The sequence below is a fragment of the Zalophus californianus genome, chromosome 9 (assembly GCF_009762305.2).
Source record: "Zalophus californianus isolate mZalCal1 chromosome 9, mZalCal1.pri.v2, whole genome shotgun sequence".
Lineage (NCBI taxonomy): Eukaryota > Metazoa > Chordata > Mammalia > Carnivora > Otariidae > Zalophus > Zalophus californianus.
This window is the reverse complement of record NC_045603.1, coordinates 93,665,207-93,688,541: the sequence shown is the minus strand read 5'-3', so window position 1 is coordinate 93,688,541 and position 23,335 is coordinate 93,665,207. Positions and strand designations below refer to the sequence as shown.

Here is a 23,335-nt window from a genome sequence, read left to right as displayed (position 1 = left end):
TATACATATAAAAAACTGAATAGAGGAGAGTGAACAGCTCTTCCTTACAGGAAAATTCCAATTAATAAATATAATAGGCATAATGGAAATCGTATCAATGTTAATTTCCTGGTGTTGATAACTGTTCTGTAAGTATGTAAAATGAAACTGGTTGAGAGATCTATTGCAAATTTTTTGTAAGTCTGAAATTATCTCAAATGAATAGTCTAAAAAAAGAGGCAACATAGCACAACACCGAAAGTACTGTATTAGGAATCAGGAAATTGGAATTCATCTTTTTTTTCCTAAATAGAAAGTTTTATGACCTTAGGCAAATAAAAGAAACAAACTAAGCAAAAAGTGACAAAGAATGCTGAATTTTAGGAAGAGAAACCTAGGGCAGAAGGAACTAATGTTTCTGTGAGCATGATATCTAGAAACCATAGCTAATTTTATGAGAACTAAAACCAGTTTTTTTTATGCAAAAACAGTTTTGAAAACCCATGAAACATTGTTTACTTACTATCTTGAGACTAATGAAATCTATTATGGCATAGGAGGGTTTTTTTCATATTTTAAGAATAACACTGTAGCTAAAACATAAAAGCAATATTACAAATCTCAACCAAATAAAAAAGCCAAGGCATTTAGTCAACCAAAAATCAAAAATAAATGAACAAAAACAAAAAACTCTGAATAGGGGTGATATTAATTGCATAAAGCCTCTAATTTCATTCCTACTCAGAAACTCTAGAAGCCTGGAAAATTTCAGAAGCTCATAATTATAAATGAAATACTGAACAAATACCAGTCTACTGAAAATCTCACTGCAACCAAAGGAATTCTAATCCTTCTCTAAGATTTAGTTATTTCAAATCAAATCTAACAAAAAAAATTATAGTACAATGAATGAACAGTTTGGGAAATCTGTGTGTTCAACAAAAAAATCAGAGAACCTGCATTGTAATATTCTTAGAAGGTCTAAATTTTTAAATTGTAAACTACACTTAAAGTGCAAAAAAAATGGAGAAGCCTTTCTTCATTATGGGTAACTTCAGGAATAACTATTACACAGAATCTTCATATAGCTGGTGATAATTTTAAATTTAAGTAGGAAGTTAAAAATACTTGTCACTTTTAACTGCTCAGTGTTTTGCAAAGTCCCTCCCAAGAAGTCCCAAAATTGTGGTCCTTGCAATTGTTTGACTGCCTACCCTTTCCAAACTCTCTAAAAACAGTAAATCTCTATGACCCCTGTAAAAGTATAATAGTTTCCCACCTATAGAGAAATAACCTCCTAAAAAATAATGTTTTACATGAACTCCTTTAGTAAAAACATTTACATGCTTGGCTAATTTCAAACAACAGCTTTATTTTTTTTTTTTTAAAGATTTTATTTATTTATTTGACAGAGAGAGACACAGCGAGAGAGGGAACACAAGTAGGTGGAGTGGGAGAGGGAGAAGCAGGCTCCCCACTGAGCAGGGAGCCCGATGCGGGACTTGATCCCAGGACCCTGGGATCATGACCTGAGCCGAAGGCAGACGCTTAACGACTGAGCCACCCAGGCGCCCCTCAAACAACAGCTTTAAACATTTATTTAAACCTCCCAAGCATGTTAATAATGGAACAGCTTGTATATAGGTCAATACAAAATATAAACAAGTATTACAAGAAGTTGATTTCAGTAAAATTGAGTTACTGAAGATTTTGAACCCCCAAAAGGCAAGTTTTCTTTAGTTAATAGGGATTCAATGCACCGTAGGTAAGGAAAAATTTAAAGAAAATATTCATGTCATCTGAATATAAGTTTCCTTTAAGCAACTCTCCCAAGGCAAATGTATTATCTGTTCTTAATCTAAAATAACGCAGTTAGTACAAAAAAACACCAGAAAATGTTATAATGGGAAGAAACCTAAACATCATCTGGTTTAAATGATCTTACTGGTCAAAATACAAAGACCAGATTATTATGTGAATTATCTAAGGTCACTCAGTTAAATGGAAAAATCAAACAAGAATTAAGGTCAGGGTCTACTATTACAAAATTTTTCTATAAAGATCTAGAGATTACCACTCATAACAACTAAATACCGTTACCAACTGTAAAGAAGCTAACTTCTCTTCCTAAGAAAGCAGGACATTAAAATCAGCACTCTTTTACTTGAGTACAAAAACCAAAGGAACCTAAAAAGGAAGTTTGAAGCTAAAAATATCTCCACATATATTATATGGTTTTATACTAAAACATGAGAAGGGTAACAACAGAACATTTTTAAATGATCCAAGAGCAAGTTCAAACTTGGTCACTAAAATAACATGACTGAGATTTTTCTAATTTACATAGATAAAACTATACTAACTCCTAAGTGAGGCAAAGCATCTTGTTTGGTGAGGCTCTAAGGGTTTGTTGTGGCATTTCAGGAAAGCATGATTATACTCATCATCAAGCAAGTTTCTCTCATTAGATATGTGCAATAATTTTTTTAGAGCCAGACAAAGTAGAGTGGATAATGAGACAACAGGGCATATAATTAGATGATGTACTGCTTTGGCTGCTGTAGATTATAACAAGTTAAATAATGTTGCTTGACTTGTACATCAAAAGATAACTTTCAAATAGGAATTCAAAAATATGTTATAAAATACACCCTAAAAAGATGCAAGATGATATAAAAGGATAGCACCATGCTTATAACTCAATGAATATAAGCCCCTAATCCAGGTATTCTGTTGAGCTGAGGAATCTAATGATGGTGTTTATCAATATTCTTCAGTTACAATATGCCAGGAACAAATGAGGAAAAATATATATTCACATACACATACACATTCACATACAACACATATAGTGTTGTAAAGTAGTAGAAATGGGCAAAGATGCAGGTATTTAGGCTCATTATCTTGAATATTTCTCTAAAACTGAAAAAAAAATCAATTTTAAGGAGCATTGAATGTTATAAACTGGTAAAGATTCAAAAGGAAGTACCTGTTGGTACCTGTCATATAATCAAAAGAGCTTTATCTCAACAGCAGATGATTATATTATTATAATTTCTTAAGGAAGAATTAATCTTAGAAAGAAACGATTAAGAAAAACCATAAATGGGCCCTTGTGTACTTTAACAGACTTTCACAATACACAGGCTAAAGATGCCGGACAAAGAAATTACAAAGAAATATGAATACTTGGAAAACAAATTAGGATATTGACAAAACAGAGGAAGTTGTCATGAGGGGAAAATGTAGTCCTACAATTACAGGCTTAGAATATGAACTAGATCATTCACCAATTGTCAAGTTTTCAGCACACATCCTACACAATAATACCCTCTTTATTCAAAATTTCTTTGTACTTAAGGCTCTAATAATCTCTGTTTCCCAAAGTTGTGTCAGGTATAATTAAATGTGGACAAAAACTACCTGTGGACATTATATTCTCCAAAGCAGGGAAATTTATAGTAAGAGAGTAAAAACAAATCTACATCCCCTTAAAGTAGGTAAGAAATCTTTTTTTATCTATAACTAGTAGGTGTTGTGTTTGTCAGAAGCTCAGAAATGAAAGAAGGAAAAATGAAATAAAAAGCATATAATAAAAAAATAAATTGAGAAATATCTGACAATGTCATTTTCAATAAAACCAGTGATTCAAAACACAGTGATTAATTTTGTCAATCAGGTAAGTTGTATATAATGAGAAAAGTATCCTCAAAACAAAACAAAAAATAACCCAAGCTGATGTAACATTCTTAACTTTATATAATGGCAAGAAAATGCTTTAAACTTATAAATTATCATTGATAGTTTATAAGTCTTTGCTACTGAAAAGCAGTATTGCATGCCCTCAGTGCAACAGATGTTTTTGGCAGTAAAACCTGACCAAGAAAAATACAAATGTTGTTAAGACACAATGTGCTTCTGCCTACTGTAGGGTCTTATAAAATAGAAATAAAGGATTATTTGATGATTGTCCTATCAGAAAAACAGAAATGTTCCTTTCTGCTAATGCTTTAGGATTATATAAGGAAGCCCCAGAACACTATAGTAATACTCGGGTTGGCCTGGGGGTGGGGAGTGGGGGGGAGCTCAGTGCAGACAAATAAATAAGAAGCTTGTTTGTAAAAGGTGATGAAATTATTTTAGCATAATGAATAAGAAGCATAAACAAGTACCAGCATGTACCTTTTATATAACACCTACAGATAAGTGGTCACTATCATCTGACAAGTAGGAAAATCAGATATATCCTAACAGACACATTCTCTCTCTTTTTTTAAGATTTATCTATTTATTTTAGAAAGAGAGAGTGTGAGCACAGGGCGAGAGGGAAAGAGAGTCCCAAGCAGACTCCTTGCTCAGCATGGAGCCCGACATGGGGCTCGATCCCACGACCCTGAGACCACAACCCAAGCCAAAATCAAGAATAGGACGCCCAACCAACTGTGCTACCCAGGCGTCCCTAAACACATCCTTATATTAACGTGCCAGCCAATATTATGACTATCTTTTAAAAAATGTGGCATCATTAGCAACCCCGTGTCCCATCCCTCTTTGCAGAAGCTGGTTATAAACTTAGATAAACCTATTTGTTCTTTCTGCAGCTCTGCACAATAAAAACCAAATCTGAAACCTGCAGCTCTCCAATATATCCAGCATCTGGTTATATCACCATATTACCACTTACAGAAAAGGGAGTGAGAACCTGATCTAAGGAATCTCCACTGATGGCACAGATAGCATGAACATTCTGAGCTCTTCCCATAAGACCCAGTCAAAACAAAGAGTTTCCTATGCCTTACAATTGCTACATAAAAATTTACCAAATCACAATCTTTTCTTTTCAAATGTACTATAAAAACATATAGGGCAGTTTGATCCCAAGTGAACTCAAAGTCTTCCAGAAGAGAACAGGGCTATACAACTATTATTTAATATTTTCTTAGACTCCCAGGAAAAAGCAACTTTCATTCTTGGACATGACAAAAAGCTGGGAAGCTTTCTTTTTTTTTTAAACTGTAGTTGATACACAATGTTACATTAGTTTCAGGTGACTGGACAAGTCCACTGGGAAGATTTCTTAAGAGGATAGACTGGAAGGGAGCATGTCATCACCTAGACCAGGGTAAGATCAGTAGAGTTAGGATCACCTGCTACATAACAGAAGGCTAGCAAATAATCTCTTTAGAAAAAGAAGCATTTAAAAAATTATATATTTTTCCAAAAATTTTCAAGTTCACTATATTCAACCTACTATCAAGTAAAGTGAGATGAAAAGCTGGTTGTGGTAGTTGCTCCTATAATCACCATTAGTCTCAGAAAGAGAAACTAACAGTTTATGCAAGATTAATTTAGATGAAGAGCTGTGCTCCTTCCTTAATAAGCCGTATACCAAAAATTTTACACATCATCATAAATTAAGAAGAGAATAAATAACAATACCTGCTCTCTTTACTTCTCAGATGTGTCTATGAAAAGAAAATGACAAAAGCACTGATGCTCAATTAGAGAAACTTCATCAGAATCTCCAGGGGAAAGAACAAGAGGAGGTCTTTGTATGTATAATCTGGTGGAGGTAGATGTACCACTAACCCCAAATAATCTGTCAAAAAGAGGACAGAGAGCAAACCTGGAAGAGGAGAAATAGATGTGAAAGGCAGGCTTTAAGGATGCTGGTACCACTCAAGGAAGAAAAGAAGGAAATGAGGGAGGAAGTGACACCACTGCATACACATGTATATAGCTCAAGAACACAGAACAGGCCAGAATGAATGCTAATTTTAAGATCTACTGTACTTACTGCAAACCAAGAAAATAAATCCTGTTTAATCAATATTATATGTTGTTATATGATGTGATTCATTCTTATTCTCATTGTCACTCAGAACCTCCAAAAGTTCTCGCTCGTCTACCTAAATCCCTCCTAAACAATTTGTGATTTTGAATAAATTTCTGTATCTAAAGTACTGAAAGTGACCTGAAGTGTGGAAAATAAAGACATGAAAAATTCCCAGTAAGAAACAAATGTCTCATTTACAATCTAATCAGTCACAGTAAGTTTTAAAAGATACCAAATATAGAATTTTAAAAATCCCTACAAAATAATAAATCAAGTGTTCTTCGCTTATGTACAAACATTCTCGTAGGACACATGAGCTTTAAACTGTTTTTCTAAGAGTAGTAATACCTATACCCTCATGTATGGTCCAAAGCTGGTCAACAATACACATTTGTGAACTGCTCGGAAATGGGTGTGCAATTTGTACTTAGGCTGACCCAAGCAGGAAGCTAATAGCCTGTCTAAAAAAAAAATGAACCCATAACTTTGGTTTCATTAGCACTGCACTCTAAGCTGTTAAAGATTCAAATACTAACTTGGATTTAAGGGGGAGGGGGGCAGTGAACACTAAGAGGGAGGAAATTTGTATAGACAAGTCTATGCAAAATTTTCTATTAATGCAAACCAGCTGCACGAATAAGAAATACAGTTTTCAGTATTTGAGCCTTATGGAACACTAACGGGTTTTTCTATTCCAAGTTTCCATTCTGAGAAGACCCTTTAATTCATTATTCCCTCAGAGTCCCTGGCACTCCTAAGAACTACCTTTCTAAAATAATGGCTCTGGAGCAAAAATTATGTATCTGTTAGGAGATATGTGCTGTGGCTCTGAATAGCCATTCCAAGCCATTCCTTATATGACGAGTCATGCATCCCCAAAGAAATACTGTGAAAGAAAGTATGTGAGCCATAAGTATGTGATCCATAAGACCTATAGCACAGCTTAACTCAAAGTTGTGAAGGTTAGAGTTCATATTCAACATCTAGATATATGCCATCTACAAAGCACTGTGATAAACCACTGATTTATTGTGATTCACCACTGGTTGTTTCCACCATAACTCTATTCTGGTTGCTACAACTTAATTCTACCATATGGTAAATATTTTCCCCCAAGCTTTGATGAATTAATCTTTCTCCTATAAAGCTCATAAATCAATTTAAAAACTGTTTGCATGTAACCACCTTAATACTGAATATATGCCACCACCTGCCTCCAACACCAGTGACAACAAAAGTTATACATGCACATATGAGCTTTGTTCTCCTGACAGAACGACCAGCTCTGCCAGTATAATATTTGATTTGTACAGAAACTGTCTCTAGGAAATTCATACAGTGGCTTTATCCATAATGAGGAAAATCACTCACATAAGCTTTTAGGACTGGAAATAGAGGAATATCCATTTCTCATGCCAATATAGCTGAGAAATCTTAGAGGTTTCAGTGGAAGAGAATACATAATCCCTAGCATCCTGAAAGTTGAATAAAATTTCCGTACAAGATACCTCTGGCAACCCAGACAGGAGGCAAAAATATCTGCATCAATTAACATCAACTTAAAAACCATTATAAAACTGGTTTTAAAAGGAAAAAGCAAGAACAAACCTCAATTTTGTCTGTTTTGGCATCTCCCCAGTATATTTTGCCTTCATCATAATCCAAGGCTAAACCATTTGGCCAACCAAGAGAAGTGTTAACCAACACTACTCGGTCGGAACCATCCAGAGCTGCTCGCTCAATTTTCGGGATTTCTCCCCAGTCAGTCCAATACATGTACCTATAGAAGTATACAGAAAATGAGCTAAAACAGACAATAAACTGTAACCTTCAGATACTCTAAAGGTCCACCCCTCACATGACACTGGTATCAGTTAACACCATAGAAGGGAAAAAAAAACAGGACTTAAACATACTCAAAATTCATGTTTAAGACATAACAGCAGTATATGCATGCTTGTAGGAAATTTTCAGATCAGTGTTTTCTAGAACTGATCATAAAAATGCCTTCCAATAATGAGATTCCACTTTTAGTTATGTTTCTTCAAAATATTTTGTGCTCCTTCCCACTAACAGTCATCTCTTTTTCTTTTTTTCTAAACTTTTTATTTAAGTAATCTCTACACCTAACATGGGGCTTGAACTCATGACCCCAAGATCAAAAGTTGCATGCTTTTCTGACTGAGCCAGCCAGACACCCCAGTCATCTTTTTTTCTTGCTGGCTTGTCATCTCTGACACAAAAAGGCTATCCCAGTAGTAATATTCAGATGACAAACTGAATTCCCAAAATAACTCTTTCTGTAGTGCTAAGTAATTGCTGTGGTTCCTGGGAGTTTAAGTGGCTCCAAGCATTGATATACACTGAAGTGTAATAATTTGTCACTATGTTCACCCTTAGAATGAATCTCATAGTAACAAATAACATTGGTGAGTATACAGAAAGCTGTGTTCTTCCCCAAACTGTGGTCAGAGTGTTATGACCCCCAAAAAATTCAAGTCATTCACATAACTTGGGATATAAAAAGTAAGATATATCCTTTACCATATCATTCTAGAAGTACCAAAAATGGGATGAAATTAAATCTTCTAGGGGAAGAGAAAGAGTTCTGAAAATAATTTCTTTCCACATTTTTCATGGTCATGATGCAACCTCAGCAAAATCTGTAGCCAACACCCAAAGTCAGCAAGCATTGACTTAATTTAGAAAAATATTCAAAACAGTCAAGGAAAAAAATTAGCAATTCTTTAACTTGAGATTTTATTCCAATCACTATGTTCTAAAAATGAACAGCCACTGATGAGCTGTTTATTGAAAACCAACACATACTTCATATTGTTTTTGTCAATGTTTTTAGGAACCTGTAGAAAACAGAAACACCAGGCAAAATTTTCTATCAGCAGAGCTTCTTACCCAACCATGGGATCTAACACAATAGCCCGGGGTTCCTCCAAGTCCTCTGAAATCAAGATCTTCCTCATGGTCCCATTGAGCCTTGTCACTTCTATCCGATCAGTGCCAGTGTCTGTCCAGTAAAGATTTCGGGCAACCCAGTCAACAGCAATGCCATCAGGATGCGCAATTTGAGCGGTGACCACAAACTGACTGCCAGATCCATCTATGAATGAGCGGCGTATGGCCCTCACTTCATCATCAGTCCAGTAGATATAGCCTTCCACAGGATCATAATCTATGGCAATGGCATGACGGATGTCTTCCAACTGTAAAACAATGTCTGTGAAATCTGGTGTATCCAAAGAAATGCGTCTCAAGTCTGTCCTTCGTGCTAAAAGCAGTAATTCAGTGGCACCTAGAACAATAACGTGAGATAAATGAAGAAAAAATTCAAAACCACAGGCAAAATTTAGTCACTCTAAATAAAGAATGCAGAATTTCTTCAAGAATTGAAAAGTAAAGGAGTATAAAAGGATACTCAGGGTCCATTTAGGGTGAAAATGGAAAGTAACATAGTGAACCAGGAACAGCTTGACTATGAGGTCAAGCTCTATAATGGCTCAGCTCTCCAAATCAAGTTTTGATTCCTTCTCTGGTTCATCTGTTATATAGCCCCTGAAATTAATAACAGCTACTTAAAGGTATAATGAAGAATGACTACGTAATGACTAAGAAGTTGAGTAGCTGAGTATTAAAGGAAGGAGACATAGGATATAGGTCCTTTGTTTGAGAAGTATGTTTACAAAGGTAAATGAATCCAAGACAAAGATCTTTTGTGTTTGATGAGAATGTTCTAAAATTGGATTGTGATGGTTTCACAACAGTAAATTAGTTAAAAACCACTGAATTGTACACTTGAAATGACTGAAATTTATAACATGTAAATTTTATTTCAGTTAAGCTGTCTTAAAGAGAACTATAGGGCAATGCTGGACATAATTAATGACAGAGAGAGCTATGGTGAAGGAAAAAGCAGCAGCAAAGAGAGGGAATCAGATAAATGTAACATACTGGTGAAGAGGAAGAGTTGTAGATCTGACAGAACTGTTGGATTCAAGTTCCTATACAAACTTAGGCAAAACTTCATCTCTCTAAACCTAGTTTCTTCATTTATATCTCACAGGGCTGCTGTGAGGATTAAATAAGATCCATGTAAAATTCAGGAATGTACTGAACATATAAGTATTTGATAAATACTAGCTAATATATTATTACTATCATTAGAAAAGAAACACTTTCAAGTTTTTATTTCACTGAGTTTTAAATCAGATTTATTTATGAAATGTTTTTAACTCAAAGTAGTATTCAATAAAAACACAGCTGAGAATGAGGACATTAAGCTCAATCTTTTTGTTTTGATTTTTTAACGTTCAAGAACCAGTAAAATCATCTAACTATAAAAGACAGTAAGCAAGCTGACATCTGAAAGAGTGAAAAAAGATTCCCAAAGAAGTGTCTAAAAGAAAATACTGGCATTTAGCTTCACATCAATCTAGAATTATAGCTGAAAAAACTGAGAAGAGGAGTAAAGCTCTCAACAACAGCTTTTTGACTCAAGGACTAATTATAAATGAACTCAATCTTAGAGAAAATACAGCCCTAAATGCCATAGCAGGCAACAAGCAGGAGTAACTTTGTACCATTCACTGCCTCTGCTAACTACCAAAAGAAGCCAGCCCCAAAACTCTGCAAACAAAGAAGTCATAGAAAGTGAAGCTGTTAATTTGAGCAAGGTGATCAAAACAGAATAGTTAACTTGAAGCTACGACATGTAAAATGTACTCTAAAATTCAAAATACTAGTTAAACATGTACATTTGCCCTGCTGTGAGTGAGTAGACAAACCACTATTGCTAAAATAAATCCTCTGTTTTAAAGTCAGGCTACATTTTTAAACAAAAAAGCAACATTACAAAAACCTTTTGTTTTAAATTGAAACCAAATTATTGTTTGCCATGGAAACCATCTGACAAGAGTCAGCCAGCTTCACCTTTGACTATGAGGATAATTTATCAATGCCAAGTCATGACAAATAACCTGTACACCAGCTCAATTCCATCTCTCTGACTCCCTGACCCCCTTACCAGGAACTCCCTAACCCACTCTGAAATAAAGGCTTCTGCTTTTCAGAGTTAGATAAAGAAGCCACTGCTAAATGTAACAATTTTTTTCCAGGTCTTGCTGGTGACTAGAAAACCAGACAGTGATCAGTCTGGTTGAAGAATGAAGAATAATATTCTCATTAAGAAGAAAAAGGGAAGAACTGGTGTTCTCCCAAACCAGAAGTCCCTTGAAATGTCCTAAATCAACATATTTCTCCAATATGCCCTCTTTCTATAGGGAATTAAGAGAGTAAGGAGAAGAGGCAGTGGTTAAGTACAGAATGAGGTTGCTTTAAAAACAGAATATGGAATTTTTTTCTTCTTCTGAAAGCACTTCTCTGTTGTTAAAAAGCAATTAAAAATATCATTCAATAATTTTTTAGGAATATACCAACCTGATGATATGTCGTTATAGTTGAAAGTTTAGTAAACAGTATTTCCTTGCACAGAGGTCCTTTATTTACAAATGCTACCAACTGTTAAAAATATATTCTTTAAGAAAAGCAATACTCATTTTCACAAGAATCAATTGTGGTATCAATGACTGACATTTCATAAAAAAAGAAATAGCACCTAATTTTTTTCAAAAATAGCATGTTAAAGATTTAGTTAAAATGCTAAACTTATAAAACAGTATTAAAGAGATGCCCTAAAACACAAAACACCCCTGTTATAGAACTGATTGTGAAGACAAAGATTAAGCAACAGTCTCCCCAACACTGTAACCTACAGAGCTTATTATAGAGAAAACAAAATAAATCATAAAGAATTCCAGTTGCTATCTGAAATATGTCCTTCTTGGAGACCATCTTCTTACCATCTTTGCAGGTTTTTCCATTCTCCAGGAGTTTGACCCCAGTTGGACAAGCACACTGATAAAAAGGCTTGACTGGAGACATCAAACACAAGTGGGAACAACCACCATTATCAATTCCACATGGATTTGTAGCTGTCAAATATAAATCACACTGATTAATACCAATGATTATGGATGCCCTCCCTCACTCTAGGTACACAAAGGTTAACAACCATAACATGAGCAACTGCGATAAACCAAATTACTACCAAATGTCATCCAGGTGCTTGACTACCAAACCATTTGCAAGGAAGAGAATTAATCAGTGACAACTGACTTAGCATTTTGTACCCAAAGAGGAATACACAAGAAATAAAGGAGACCCCTGCCCTAAAAGAGCTTACAATCTAGTCAGTATGCCAAAATTAACAAACTAGAAAATACAAAACAATGAAACCAAGTGCTATCTTGCACATGATAGACCATCAATAAGTATAGAGTCAAATGGAAAGTAAATCACTAAGGATTAAAGAAGAAAACTTTCAGGGAGGACATAGGACATGAAAGGACCTCTGAAGGATAGGAAAGACTGATAGGAGGACATTTCAAATGTGGTAAAACTGTATAAATAAAAGCTTTGAGGCTGTACATTGGGAGAGATAATAAGGCAAATAGTCTAACTAGATATTAAGGTTTCTGTTGACTAATAAGAGCTAAAGCTGAGTGAGCACAGAGAATGGGAACAAATTGTGGTGGAGGGCACTGAAAGCCAAGAAAAGTAATTAGAATGTTGAAAAATCCACTTTGGAAAGATTAACATGGAAAAGATATACATAATAGATTAAAATGAGAAGCAGAGATTAATTAGCACTTTTGTCAAAACTATGGAAAGGGATGGATTTAAATAATAATATTCATAAAAAATCAACATAAGATGGAGACCAACAAAATATGAAAGATAAAGCAATGATAACTGCAAATTTTGAAACTAGTAAAATATAAAGGATCAACAGTGCCATTAAACAAAAACAAAAAACAAACAGGGAAATTCCTAAGGGCTAAACATGAAAATAAAAAATTCATACAATACTTTTACAAAAGGGCAACACATACATTTAAAAACATTTTTATGGACTCATGATCATCAGATTCCAATATAATATGTTCATTATTTAACTACCTCCCCCTAAATGGATAGAGCTAATACAAAGCAATGCAGAATCCAAATCCTTTATTTTTGGCTATGGAATACAATCTGAAATATACTTAGACACATGCCAGACATTTATTTATATACAAGTGCCAAACACTTAACATTCTCATATTCCTTTTAAACCTAATTCTACTCCTCTCTTACAAGAAATTGTTGCCAGCAGCCGAAGCCCAAGTCACTGCAAAGGTTGACCAAAAATAGAAGCAAAACTAAGAAAAAGGGACGTGGGGGGTGGGGGGAGTGTGCACAGAAAAAGCAGGTATTTTATTAGGCAACCTAAGGTACTTAAATTCACCAGTTAGATTCACAGAGGTTTCTATTTAAGAAAAGTGCTTGTTTGTTTTTAAAAACACATTAGAGAGAAATAATATAAAGAAGAAATGCATTTGTGTATAAGCTTAGCTATCTCAATTTCTTATTTTATTTCTCTCTTCTCAGACACCCTAACCCCAGACCCAAACAAAGGGCTGAGGTGGTCAACAGTCATAGATAACAAGGTACAAATGGTTTAGGCTGCCATTTAAGCTGAACTATATTTTGACATTCTCCCCATGTTTTATTCCTTCCTACTACCTTTGGATATGACCTCTCTGCTCCTGCCTTCACTAAAGCCAGACATCTGAGTGCTAAAGCTATTCCAACTTGCAATTTAAAAATCAGGATCACTTACCATTTGGCTGCCTCTGTTGGCTGAAGGCATGTATATCCATGGGAGAGAAGATGTTAGAATGGATTTCACGCAGACCCTCGCCAGTGTACTTGTTGCAAGCCAAAATGGAGTGGGTATTCCAGTCAGTCCAGTACAATGTGTCCTCAAATAATGTCAAGGCAAAAGGATGTGGAAGGGAACCTTTAACCACTGCCTGCCTATTAACAAAAACAGAAAAACTCAAACATTTCTAAATTTTCTTTTATCAAAACTTGCTTTTGCCCATTAAAACATCTTGTTTTCTACAATAACACACACAAATCCCAAGTAACACATATCTCAAGGTCAAACACACCTATGAAAAATAAGTCACGTAATAAATTTGAATATATTTTCATAGTGTCCAAAACTCCCAACCAAGTACTTGGCAACAGGCCCCAGGATCATTACAAACTAGTAGAGAGAAGGCTCAAGTACTAGCACTGCTGTCAATTGCCATCTCTGAACTCACATCTTCCATCCTTCCACAAAATTCATGTTGTTAGAAGACAGGTGGGCAAAAAGAAAAATCCCAAGGTTTAAAGTTGGCACTGTGAAGTAGTTTTAAATCTGCAATAGGTTTTCCCCTTCTTGATGTGTAAAAACAAAGAATCTGAGCCTGTTTCTTCCATCATCTCATATGGTTTTGGTAAGTGAAAGTAAAAACATATACTTGAGGCTAAAAAAGGTGTTCTGGTGGAGCTCTTTCTGCAAACCCCAGTCTAGCTCTGGTAAAGCATCATTTCTGCTTGCTTTCTGCTATATGGTTACTTAATCTCCACAAGTCAGGTAGCAAAAACAAACAAACAAACAAGTGCTGCCACAGGCATCATATGTTCATGAGACGAAACAGACCCAAAAATCTCTCAAGCAATCCATACTATATGAAAGGAAAGGCAGAGAGCCTGATTAGTGCTCAACCAGAGAACTTTGCAGTGTCATGGAGAGTTATTAGTAAATATTCCTGAAAAATGAACAAATCATGTTCTGCTCCAAAATAATATTAAAGAAAAAAACTCGATATTTATCTAATGTCAAATATAATATTTTCATAAAGAGACTGGGAGGGAGGAATGGGAAGTATAAGCAACTGAAGAGAAATAAAGAACATCACATATTTTAGAGAAGATAATCCAGTTTTTAGGTCCTGGACATCACTTGATGATCTAAAATACTGAAGAGACCACCAGCATACTAAATTAAATTCAAGAGCAATAAGATAATTTTTATCTAAGCAGACTTAATATCTGTTATTGTACATGGAATGGTCCTAGCCTAAGGTGTTTTAAATTCAGGCCCGATTTTTAAAAAACTGAATACAAGATTAGCATGACCAGTTTACCAAACAAATTTTCTGTTTTAGACACTCATCCCTACTCTGCCAGCCCACATCACCACAATTTTCTCCTCTCATTTTTCTTTTTTTCCCCTAGCAGATTACTTTTCCTTCTCATTTCCCTAGAAGAACTGTCACAATGTCAACTTCTGAGGTGGTTTCTTCCACTTTTTATTTTTATTTTTTTATTTTTTTTTCTTCCACTTTTTAAATGAATGGCTTTTACCAAAGTGGTTATGTTATTTACAGGAATGAAATCATAGTTTAAATCCAAATTTAAATAGGTCTACATATTTCACACTAAAATCTACCAAAATTCAGTAAAGGTAAGAGAGTTCTGAGAAGCTGCCAAGAAAGAAGTAACACAACTGAAAAAGGAAGAATAGTAATAAATGACTTAGCATTTCATTAACCACCCTAAAGAACTACAAATTCCATAATCAAATCTTTGAAAAACTTTGGGAAGAAAAAAAAGCCTTCTAAGTCCTTTGTACATTATTAAATAAAAAGTTAAAATTCACTCTTTTTTTTTAAGATTTTATTTATTCATGAGAGACAGAGAGAGAGAGAGAGAGAGGCAGAGAGAGAAGTTAACACAGGAAAATAAACAGGAACAACAAAATCCTTCCCTAAAAGATACACTCACTTTATATACTGACTAAAAACATTTATATATTGGTAAGAAATCAGACAGACCTGAGTTCAATGTCCCTCTGACACTTACTACTTACATCGTTTCTGCAAACTTTATTTTCTTTATCTATAAATGAAAGATAATAATCTATCCCCATTGAGTTACTGTAAACATTAAATGATAATATATGCAAATGGATTTAGCATTATGCTTGGTACTTAATAAACATTTCACAAATAATCCCTCAATTTTAGGATATATATTTTCAATATTTTAATATTCCTGAGATGGGGTAACATTTTACAACTGAGGTGTACATTTCCTGTATTAGTTTGTAAATCAATAAAAAGTTCTTAAAATCAATATCATATTAGAATCAAGTAAATACTAGACTCTGACTTATTTATATTCCCATGATCTCACACAATACTGTGTACACAAATTAAATGGAATGATTAGACACTCAGTAAATGCTTGATAAAATTAAATATCTAAATGATATATGTAATTAACAGAGCTGAACAAAAAGCAGAATTAAGAAGGCTATCACTCATTCTTAACATATTCTTTGGTATTTATTGATTCATCCAAGCAATGGTGACTTGTTTCTGAAAATAGAGATAACTGTACATAGTCTTCACCTTTCATCTCTCTGGTTGGGATTACTAAGTAGGCCCACCTCTTGGTCTCTCCCTGAAAATGTAAGTTTCTTCAAGGAGGAGTTGATCATGGGTACCAAAAACAAACATGGCAGGCAAGATCAAAGCCCAGTTCTTCATTAGTATGTCACAACAACAGGAGTTAAAAAATGGATCTCTACTATGAAGACCAAAGGAAAAAAACTGAGACCGCTGTTGATACTTTGATTTAGTGCTGACAACCTCTGAGTATCATCCCTTCCCTGTGTCTGTCATTTTCAGCAGTGTACTGATAGGGCTCAATCCCACCAGTACCCCCAAGTACATGAGCCACTTGCTACCTCTTTCGTATTCCATGCTTCATGGATGCCTCTTTCAAATTCTGCACCAACTGGACTTACCCTTTATAGAACACCTGTGCACTTGTATTTACTTTCTGTTTCTGGACCTCTTCCCAGAAAGCTGTCCTCTGCCCCTGTTTCAGAATTCCCCCACCTGTGTGGGTAATAAATCTTTGTTTGGTCATACCAAAGCACTACTGTCATGAATTCTGACATGTGAACCTAACCTTGGAAGGGAGTATCCCTCATCGTAGTGAAGCTGTTATAATACCTAATACATTGTTATATGGTGAAGCTGTTATAACACCTAATATATATACCACTGCTACCAGTGGTAGCAGCACTGGTTTGGAAAATCTCCACAAGCCCTCCACATGAAAGCACAACTAGGCAGCAAAACCAAAAACCCATGGACAACATTCACAACAGAGCTAAGTAAAAGAATATTACCACAAAATCCAAAATCCAAAAAGGTATGGAAAACTACTAACAGCCATAAGACCTGACTGGCATCAGTACTTCTGCAGGAGGAATCAGAAAGAAGAAACAGGACCTTCAGGAGACCTAAGAACAGGAGAGCACACAAGATAGGTAACAATGAAATGTAGGGCAAATACGAGAACATCAGCTGACTAGGAGGGGTTCTGGCCACTCCAAGAACCAGTGAATACAATGAATTCATGGTTGGCGCTGAAAGGGCTAGTACACTTTAACCCACTGTGAACTCTCAAAGCTGACATTCCGGGGCTCCCTTCCAGACAAAGCCCCATACTGAGGATAAATTACTGGGAGCAGAATGAAAAATGAGAATGATAGGTACAAGACAGATAATGGAAAAATAAGGTACAAAAAAAAGTGGGAAAAGGAATCAGAGTCAGGAAATGTCAGAAAGCAAGCTGCCAGGACAAGAAATTTTTTAAAAATAAAAAGATATGAAATACAAAGGACAGGGGAGAGAACAGAATTATCCTGGAGCAAGGAAATGACCAAATGGTAACTTAAATCCTCAGGAAGAATTAAGGAGTACCAGAAACAGCAAATATGTAGGTTAATACAAAAAGACTCCAGGCAAAAAAAAAAAAAAAAGACTCCAGGCACCTGGGTGGCTCAGTCAGCTGAGCATCTATCTGCCTTTGGCTCAGGTCATGATCCCAGGGTCCTGGGACAGAGCCCCACATCAGCTCCCTGCTTGGCGGGAAGCCTGCTTCTCCCTCTACCCCTCCCCCAGCTTGTGTTCCCTCTCTCATGGTCTCTCTCTCTGTCAAATAAATAAATAAAATCTTTTGTAAAAAATAAATAAATGACAACAGCAAAAAGGAAGGGAGAGGGAATGGAGACACACTAGAGTAAAATTTCTATAAAGGAATTAACTCAGTATTATCATAAAGTCAATTTTAACAAAAAACATATTGCAGCCCTTAGAATAAACACTATAACTGTTTTATTCTCAAAAACATAGTTCAAAAATTGGGGCATGTGGGTGGCTCAGTTAGTTAAGTGTCCAAGTCTTAATTTCGGCTCAGGTCATGATCTCAGGGTTGTGATATCAAACCCCCGGGATGGGTTATGTGCTAGGCGTGGGGCCTGTTTAAGATTCTCTCTTCTTCTCCCTCTGCCCCATCACACTCTCTCTCCCACTCTTAAAAAAAACAACAACAACAAATCAACAAAGGAATTATCTACTAGAAAATATCTACTTGGGGCGCCTGGGTGGCTCAGTTGTTGAGCATCTGCCTTCAGCCTAGGTCATGATCTGGGATCAGCCCCGCGTTGGGCTTCCTGCTGCCGGGGAGGAGGGGAGCCTGCTTCTCCCTCTCCCTCTCCCACTCCCTCTGCTTGAGTTCCCTCTCTCTCTGTGTCTCTCTCTGTCAAATAGATAAATAAAATCTTAAAAAAAAAAAAGAAAAGAAAACAACGGTCGCCTGGGTGGCTCAGTCGTTAAGCGTCTGCCTTCAGCTCAGGTCATGATCCCAGAGTCCTGGGATTGAGCCCCACATCCGGCTCCCTGCTCAGCGGGAAGCCTGTTTCTCCCTCTCCTGCTCCCCCTGCTTGTGTTCCCTTTCTCACTGTGTCTCTCTCTGTCAAATAAATAAAATCTTAAAAAAAAAAACAAAAACGAAAACTAAAAGAAAATATCTACTTAATACAAAAGAAGGCAGAAAAGAACAAAAAAAGATATGAAAAAACAAACATCAAAATGTCAGATGTAAGCCCAACTGTATCATTAATAACACTGAATGTGAATAAACACTTCAATCAAAAGGCAAAAGGTTGGGGGATGCCTGGGTGGCTCAGTCGGGTAAGCCTCTGCCTTCAGCTCAGATCATGATCCCAGGGTCCTGGGATGGAGGCCGAGCTGGGCTCTCTGCTCAGCAGGGAGCCTGCTTCTCCCTCTCCCTCTGCCTGCGACTCCCCCTGCTTGTGCGCCCTCTCTCTCTGTCAAATAAATAAATAAAATCTCTAAAAAAAAAAAAAAGGCAAAAGTTTGAGCACCTTAAATATATACAGTTTTTCCTTTTCAAAAAAATACCTCTACATGTATAGACAAAGATTGTTAGACTGGGTAAAACAAAACAAGGTTCAACTATATGCTGTCTACAAGAGACACATTTTATATTCACAGATACAAACTTGAGAGTAAAAGGTCATAGTAAACAGTAACCATTAAGAGAGATGGAGTGACTCTATCAGACAAAATATACTTTAAGACAAAAAATATACAAGGGTAAAGAAGCACATTTTATAATAACAAAGATTCAAATTATCAGGAAGATACAACTATAAACATATACACACAAAAAACAAAGCCTCAAATGAAGAAAAACCTGACAGAAGTGAAGAGAGCAATAAACAGTTCAACATTAACAGTCCAAGGTCTCACTCAACATCCTATATTCACAGGATAGAACTAGACAGAAATGAGATGCTTGGCTAGCTTAGTTGATAGAGCATGCAACTTTTTAAAAAAATATTTTACTTATTTACTTGACAGAGAGTGTGCATGAGTGGGGGGAGGGGCAGAGAGAGAAGGAGAGGCAGACACCCCGCTGAGCAGGGAGACCAACGCAGGGCTGGATCCCAGACCCTGGGATCACAACCTGAGCAGAAGGCAGACACCTAAATGATTGAGCCACCCAGGTGCCCCTAGAGCATGCAACTCTTGATCTCGGGGTTGAGCCCCACATTGGGTACAAAGATTACTTAAAAATTTTTTTTAACAACTGGACAGAAAATCATCAAGGGTATGGAAATCTGAACATCATCAACCAATTTAGCCTCTAAAGAAAATTCTCATCCAATAATAGGAGAACATACATTCTTCCAAGTATGCATGGAACCTACTCCAGGACTGACCACATACTAAGTCACAGAATAAATCTCATTTAATTTGAAAAAAGACTGAATCAGGGGCATCTGTCTTTGGCTCAGGTCATGATCCTAGGGTGCTCGTACGTGCGCTCTCTCTTTCTCTCATATAAATAAATAAAATCTTAAAAAAAAAAGACTGAATCATATAAAGTGTATTTTCTGAGAACTACAGAATTCATTAATAAATCAACAACAAAATTTGAGAAATTCACAAATGAGAATTTTCTAAATTCTTCCTTAATGTCTTCTCAGTAAGCAATGGGTCCAAGAAATCACAAGAAATTCTTTTAAATATTTTCAGATAAAAGGAAATGAAAACACAGCAAATAAAAAATTTATTAAAAAATGTATGGGAGGGACGCCTGGGTGGCTCAGTCAGTTAAACATCTGCCTTCAGCTCAGGTCGTGATTCCAGAGTCCTGGGATCCAGCCCTGCATCGGGTTCCCTGCTCAGCGGGGAGTCTGCTTCTCCCTCTGCCTGCCGCTCTGCCCACTTAATGCTCTCTATCTCTGTGTCAAATAAATAAATAAAATCTTTAAAAAAAATGTATGGCATACCACCAAAGCAATGCTTAGGGTAAATTCTATAAATTAACCCCTTAAGTGTCTGTATTAGAAAAGAAGATAATCTCAAATCAATAAACTAAGCTTCAAGCTTAAGAAACTAGGGGAAAAAGAGAGCAAACCAAATGCAAAGCTAGCAAAAGAAAGAAAATAAAAATATTAGGGTGGTGATCAATGAAATATTACAACACAAAAACAGTAGAGAAAAAAATTCAGTAAAACTGCATGAAAATTTTATGAAAAGATCCACAAATCTGAATATCCTTTAGGTAGACTGGGCCCCCCAAAAGAGAAAAGACGTAAATTGAGAAATTTGTGAATAAAATCATGAATATAAGAGGGACATCACTATTGACCTTACAGAAATTAAAAGGATTATAAGGAGATATGAATAACTTTATGACAACCTAGACAAAATGGAAATATTCCTAGAAACAAATTAACAAAAGTGAAAAAAATTTAAAAAATTAAAAAAAAATAAGAAGATTGTAGGAAGGGAAAAACGAAGGGGGGGAAGTAGAGGGGGAGATGAACCATAAGAGACTATGGACTCTGAGAAACAAACTGAGGCTTCTAGAGGGGAGGGGGGTAGGGGGATGGGTTAGCCTGGTGATGGGTATTAAAGAGGGCATGTACTGAATGCAGCACTGGGTGTTATACACAAACAATGAATCATGAAACACTACATCAAAAACTAATGTAATGTATGGTGATTAACATAATAAAATAAAAAAAAAGAAAAAAAGTGACTCAAGAAGAAATTTAAAAAAATCCTAAAGACCTAGAACAATTAAAGAAATTGCCTTAATAACTTAAAATCTTCCCATAAAGAAATCCCTAGGCCCAGATAACTTCTACTAAATATTACAGCAGAAATACTATCTATCTCATACCCTAGAGGAAGAGGAACTTCCCACCTCATTCCATGAAGTTAGTATTATACTGATACCAAGGCCAAAGACAGAATAAGAAAAATAACTACAGACCAATACCTCTAATGAATAAAGACATAAAAGTCCTCAACAGAATGTCAGCAAACTGAAACTAGTAACATCTAAAAAGGATTCTAAACCATGACCAAATGGGATTTACCCCAAGAATCCAAGAGTGGTTTAACAACTAAAAACAATTAATGTAATTCATCATGTTCACAAAATAAAAAACAAAATCACATGATCATCTCAATAGATGCAGAAAAAGCACTGGACAAAATATAATACCAGTCATGGTATATATTGTGAAGAAACTAGGAATAGAAGGAAACTTCCTCAACCTCATTAAGGTGTCTACAAAAAACCTACTGCTAAGATCATGCTCAATGGCAAAATAATAATAATAATAATAACAATTAATGATTTCCCCCAAAGGTCAGGATCAAGCAAGGATGTCTTCTATTCAACACTGTAACAGAGGATCTAGTCAGTACTATCAAAACAGGAATAGAAAGAAGGCATCTAGATTGGAAAGGAAGAAGTAAAACTGCCATTATTCATAAGTGTCATGATTCTAAAAACAAAAATACTAAAGAATTTAAAATATATATATACACAGAAATAAACTGCATTTCTATATACTAGCAATGAAAAAAAACAGAAATTCATATGATCAACTAATATTTGACAAGAAAACCAAGAATACTCAGTGGAGAAAAGACAGCCTCTTCAATAAATGGTACAGGGAAAATTAGACATGCACATGTAAAAGAATGAAACTAGACCCCTATCTTATACCACTTACAAAAATTAACTCAAAATGGACTAAAACCTTAAATCTAAGAGCTGAAAAACATAAAATACCTAGAAGAAAACATAGGGGGGAAAAGCTCCTTGACATGGTTCTTGACAATGATTCTTTGGATATGACATCTAAATCACTAGGAACAAAATCAAAAATAAGCAAGTGGGACTTCATCAAACTAAAAAGCACTACACAACAAAAGAGGTGATCAACAAAATAAAAAGGTAACCTACAGAGTGGGAGAAAATATTTGCAAATCATGTATTTGCTAAGGGGTTAATATCTAAAATATACAAAGAACTTATATAACTCAGTATCAAAAACAAACAAATAATCCAATTAAAAATTGGGCAGAAGACCGGGGCACCTGAGTGGCTCAGTCGTTGGGCATCTGCCTTCAGCTCAGGTCATGATCCCAGGGTCCTGGGATCGGGCCCTGCATCGGGCTCCCTTTTCAATGGGAAGACTGCTTCTCCCTCTCTCACTCTCCCTGCTTGTGTTCCCTCTCTCATTGTCTCTCTCTGTCAAATGAATGGATAAAATCTTTAAAAAAAAAAAAAATTAGGCAGAAGACCTAAAACAACATTTTCCAAAGAAGATATCCAGATGGTCAACAGGTACATGAAAAGATGTTCAACATCACTAGTCATCAGGGAAATGCAGATCAAAACCACAATGAGGTATCACCTCATGCCTCTTAGAATGGCTATCATTAAAAAGACAAGAGATAGCATACAGGGAATATAGTCAATGGTATTGTACTAGAATTATTTGGTGACGGACAGTAGCTACACTTGTGGTAAGCATAACATAAAGTATAAACTTGTCAAGTCTCCATGTTGTGCACTTGAAACTGATGTAAGATTGTTCGATAAAAAAAAAAGGAAGGAAGATTCACCCATATCTAGAAGGAGGCAGGATGATGTCACACTGGCTGCACTGTGTAACTGTCTGACTCCCAACTAGAATGGACCTCTGGAAGGCAGCAATGTTATTTGCTCTGTGCACTGGATTATGGTCATGGTCAGTGCCGAGAAAGTTGCCTGAACCTAGTGGGGCTTCCTATATATTTGATGACTGTCCCATATGCTCACCCTCAGCGATCTCTGCTTTGGATTCACCCAGACAGGGACTCTACAGACAGAATC

At 35.8% G+C, this 23,335-nt stretch overlaps 1 protein-coding gene across 2 annotated transcripts in view; it reads right to left on the bottom strand.

Annotated features, from left to right (window-relative positions):
- LRP6 (LDL receptor related protein 6) overlaps nucleotides 1–23,335 on the bottom strand; it is a 173,647-nt gene that overhangs the window by 63,813 nt on the left and 86,499 nt on the right. For both annotated transcript variants that reach the window (XM_027592991.2, XM_027592992.2), the window contains exons 4-7: nucleotides 13,551–13,747; nucleotides 11,689–11,820; nucleotides 8,729–9,125; nucleotides 7,424–7,595 (exon numbers count right to left, since the gene is read on the bottom strand). In XM_027592991.2, the coding sequence (XP_027448792.1) occupies nucleotides 7,424–7,595; nucleotides 8,729–9,125; nucleotides 11,689–11,820; nucleotides 13,551–13,747 (898 nt within the window). The remainder of the gene's footprint in view (nucleotides 1–7,423; nucleotides 7,596–8,728; nucleotides 9,126–11,688; nucleotides 11,821–13,550; nucleotides 13,748–23,335) is intronic.